Source organism: Etheostoma spectabile, unplaced genomic scaffold, assembly GCF_008692095.1.
Source record: "Etheostoma spectabile isolate EspeVRDwgs_2016 unplaced genomic scaffold, UIUC_Espe_1.0 scaffold285, whole genome shotgun sequence".
Taxonomy (NCBI): Eukaryota; Metazoa; Chordata; class Actinopteri; order Perciformes; family Percidae; genus Etheostoma; species Etheostoma spectabile.
The window spans coordinates 1,184,155-1,188,538 of record NW_022605579.1 but is presented as its reverse complement, the minus strand read 5'-3'; the positions used below and the strand labels follow the sequence as shown (position 1 = coordinate 1,188,538).

At 38.3% G+C, this 4,384-nt stretch overlaps 1 protein-coding gene across 1 annotated transcript in view; it reads right to left on the bottom strand.

The window, feature by feature from the left end:
• LOC116686028 (tryptophan 5-hydroxylase 1) overlaps positions 1-3,451 on the bottom strand; it is a 22,610-nt gene extending 19,159 nt beyond the window's left edge. Inside the window, exons 1-4 of the mRNA XM_032510943.1 lie at positions 3,363-3,451; positions 2,288-2,391; positions 790-936; positions 463-646 (exon numbers count right to left, since the gene is read on the bottom strand). Of these exons, the coding sequence (XP_032366834.1) occupies positions 463-646; positions 790-936; positions 2,288-2,383 (427 nt within the window). The 5' untranslated portion in view covers positions 2,384-2,391; positions 3,363-3,451. The remainder of the gene's footprint in view (positions 1-462; positions 647-789; positions 937-2,287; positions 2,392-3,362) is intronic.
• Positions 3,452-4,384: the final 933 nt, after the last annotated feature.

The following is a 4,384-nucleotide window of genomic DNA, read 5'->3' as shown; positions in this document are numbered from 1 at the left end:
AAAAACAGGCTCTGGTTTATTGGCACTTCTTTAAACCAATCACAATCATCTTGGGCGGTGCTAAGCGTCTCAAGAAGGAACCGGTTTTGGTGGAACATGTGTACGTTCAAAAGTTGTTTTAATCGTGCGACAGAAGACTCCGATTGGACAGATAGTCTTGCTAGCGGTCTGGATTTACCCTGCAGAGATCTGAGGACCAGGTAACCATAGTCCACATAAATACACCAGAGTTTAGAACGCCAACGCAAAGAAAGCGGAAGGTGACGGACATCTGGCAGGGATGAGGGACATCCAATGGAATTACAAGCGGCCCTGGAGTAATCCCAGAAGCGGGATGTCGTCGACATAGACTAGGCAGTGCCTTAAAAGTATTGAATTGGGTACCCGGCCCCTATTGGTGCTATATACGATAGATAAATACTCTTATTGTAGATCAGTTCACTCCAAAGTTACATGGCCTACCATCATCCTGTAAAGTGGAGTCCCGGCATGGCGTAATCTCAACAATATTGGTATGCTTCCTCAGCTGTTGAGTCAGCTCCGTGAGCTGTTCATGGTCCGTGACACAATCCACGAAGATCTCAAAGTCTGAATTCCTTCGTTTGGACTTGCGGGATTCAATATGAACAAGGTTGACGTGTTTTTCCTGCACATACATAACACACAAGACAAACAAAACGTGTGGAAAGTATCCAATGAGATGATCATTTCAACAGAGAAGACTCAGCGATTTGAATTTAACGATGACAGAGCATGCTTTTAAAAGTTGATATACTGTTAAACTCGCACCTGGAAAAGCCTGAGTGCTTTGACGAGACCCCCGACTTCATTTTTTAGTGAGAATATAATAGTCGCAACGCTTTTCTCCGAGCTGGTGGGCCTTCCAGAAGACATGCTCCTGTTTTCCTGGTTCTCATCACATTTACTGAACGTAACCTTTAAAGAAGAGAATAAACAAGGAAATTAACAGATTGTTAAATTTTATTTGTCCTTGGGTTCAAAAGTGACCCATTTCTACTAAAGAATTGGGGTTTTTTCAACCAAATTGTTATATTTTACAGCATTTGAAGGAGAAAACACTGTCTAAGAACCATTTCCTTTACTAAACTTTGACAAAAGTCTTCCTCTCATTTTAACTTAATTGTCAAACAATTCATAATATTATATATAATATATTTTGATATAATAATAATCAAAATAAGATTTAATGGTCCATGAACATAAATAATTGTAAAACTTGTGGTAATAAGTTGGTTTAAGGGGTGTACATACTGGCGGTAATTGGGGGAAAAGCATAGAAAACGTTGAATAAAGCAAGAGCAAATATATTAAAGACACATTAAAAAACAAAGTGTTTTCAGTTTTCACCCGGGAGGACAACATAAGGGTTAAAATATGACAAAATATATTTTTATCACCCAAACACTGTTTGTAACGTTAGATGTTTTCCTGCCCAGCCATTTTGACAGCAGCTAAGCTAACAGCTACAATAAGGTGCCCTGGGCATGTATTTTAAAACAGTGACAAAAACATCAAAATAATTGTTCCCCCCCCCCCCCCCCGCAAAAAAAAAGACAAAAATGTCAAAAGGTGACAAATCTCGACAAAAGTGCCAATAACTCAGAATAAAGTCACAAAAATGTAATAAATCAATAAATAAGTTGAAAGAACGTAGCAAAAAACATTTGGAAAAGCCTAGTTTTGATTAATATGGGGGGAGAGGACACACACACACACACACACACACACACACACACACACACACACACACACACACACACACACACACACACACACACACACACACACACACACACACACACACACACACACACACACACACAACACACACACACACACACACACACACACACACACAACACACACACACCCACACACACACACACACACACACACACACACACACACACCCACACACACCACACACACACACACACACACACACACACACACACACACACACACACAGGAAGCATCTCAGTGCATTGTTGAAAGCATTCCATTGTGCTGTCTTCAAAGAAAACTTGAATTTTTCCATATGTTCCGTTTTATCCCAACGTGCATTTAGCAGCTTTTAGGTCATTTTACAGTATGTGTCCTAACAGACATTTAATCAAAACTCCAAAAATGGCAAAACCTCTGTGAAAAATCATTACAGAATATTCCTTTATATACACGGTAGGCCAATTTCTACGTCCTTTTCTAACAGCCTTATTGAAAATGCTTGCAAAATAACCCTAGAACACTAAGCATCATTAGTACGTACTTCATGGCTGATCTGCTTCTCCTCATAAGCACGGGTTACTGAGTCAAAAGCCTTTCCTCTGGGTGGCCCCTGGTCGTCCCCCTTCTTGGCGTACATGCCTGTTTCTAGATCAGGAGTAGAAATGTTAATGGTCGCTCAGTAAAGTTGTTTGTTCTGCGCAAACTACGGCTGGGCCTGACACTAGATGACCGTTACATGGTACCTGTGAGGTCTCAAAAGTCTTAAAAGTGTCTTAAATACAACATTCAGGAAAAACAGGACTTAAAGTCTAACATTTGTATTGTCCTTTCATAAGATTTAATAACTCCTTCATTGTTTCATCACAAAGCATGGATGTACTGAGTACTTAAATAAAATGTTGTATTAAGTTCAAGTAGCCTACTTAAATACTTTTATAGAATCAGAATCAGAATCAGCTTTATTGACCAGGTATGAAGAGACATACAAGGAATTTTTCTTTGGAGCATAGTTGCTCACAATGTGCTTACACATTCAAAACAAACAACCAACCAAACAATATTTACACACTATAGACATACGAATATATACATACTCTAAACAGAAACAATGTAGAGAGATGAGTGCAATGAAGAGTCCAATAAAAATTATCGAAATGTGGAACATAGTGCAAAGGGTATTCATAGGGGGGGATCACCAGACCCCTCCCGATACGATATTATCACGACACTTATGCTACAATACGATATTATTGCGATTTTAAACATATCCCGAATTCTGCGGTTCCAACTTTTAATTTTTTCCAATTTCAAATGAAGTCCCCAAAAGGAAACTTTGTTAACATCTGTTTTATCTGAAAAGATACCTTTCTCTTCATATCCCTTCAATTTGATTGTTGCAAAATGGGATTGTCGAGCAGACAAACTGACCAACACATATATATAATAAAAGATCGATACTTGGTAGTATTGCCACTGACAATATCACGATACTATCCCCCACCCCTAATATTCCATTACATCTACATACCTTTGCCAGTATGGCCACGGAGTTGGAATTCTTAGTGATATTAAAAAGTCTTAAAATGTAACTTGTGGAAACCTGGGGGTAGGCCTACCTTGAGTTAGTTGTCCAGAAGGAAGACAGTGTCTCTGAGCTGTAGAAGACTCCAGTACAAGTTAGCAGCTGTACTGGCCCACTGAGCCACAACAAATATCGGCATTGAAACTGTTGAACGAAGTATAAAACACAAACATCAAAAAGTAATAATCTCATAATCCTAGATATTATTTTGACGTTTGTTTGGATCATGATAGGTTTTCAATGTCAATGTACATTTTTCTTGATGTCCGTGCCTTTCAGGACAGTTTTTTTTTTTACGCTGTCAAGATTTACAATGTCACTGTTTTCAGTTAACTTTCTGTCACTGTTTGGCGTAGGGAGGAGGGGCCTGAGGGGGGGGGGGACAAAGAGGACGGCTGTGGGTAATTTACACAGGCTACTGGCGAGAGACCGCACCTCCATAGGAATCCTGCCATTTTTTCACACAGAAGCAGGTGGTTTAGTGTTAACTTTAATATAGTTGTCAGTGAATGCGTCCAGCCTTAGGGAGTGTGTGATTGCCTAGAAACCTATTATTTTTTAACCCTGGACTGGGAACATGGGGGGAGGCTGATTGGACACATCAGCGCTTTGACAGGCGTGTGAACAAGGTGTCAAAACTCAGATAAATCGGAAGGATGCCGACCCATTTGAATCTTAAAAACAAGCAATAAAATCTCAAATCATTCCTGAAATTTAATTTCAATTCAATTTACATTTCTTAGGTTTCTGCTCGGGTGTGAGCCATGCACTGTGATACATATACTATACAACTATTAGGGGCGGGGTAGCATTCAAAAAATTAACAATACTAGTAGTTATAAGGGTCCACCTTTAATAATTTATATGATATGAAAAATAAATTATAATCTATAAACATTTTATGATATATAATAATACTATAAATAATATGATATGATATAAATAATAATATATTAATATAAATAAATAATATGATATAATAAAAAATATAATACTGATAGTTTTCAGTTTATGGTGCAAATGTCTTTATAGCATATGTATTTGTGTTGTAGGGTG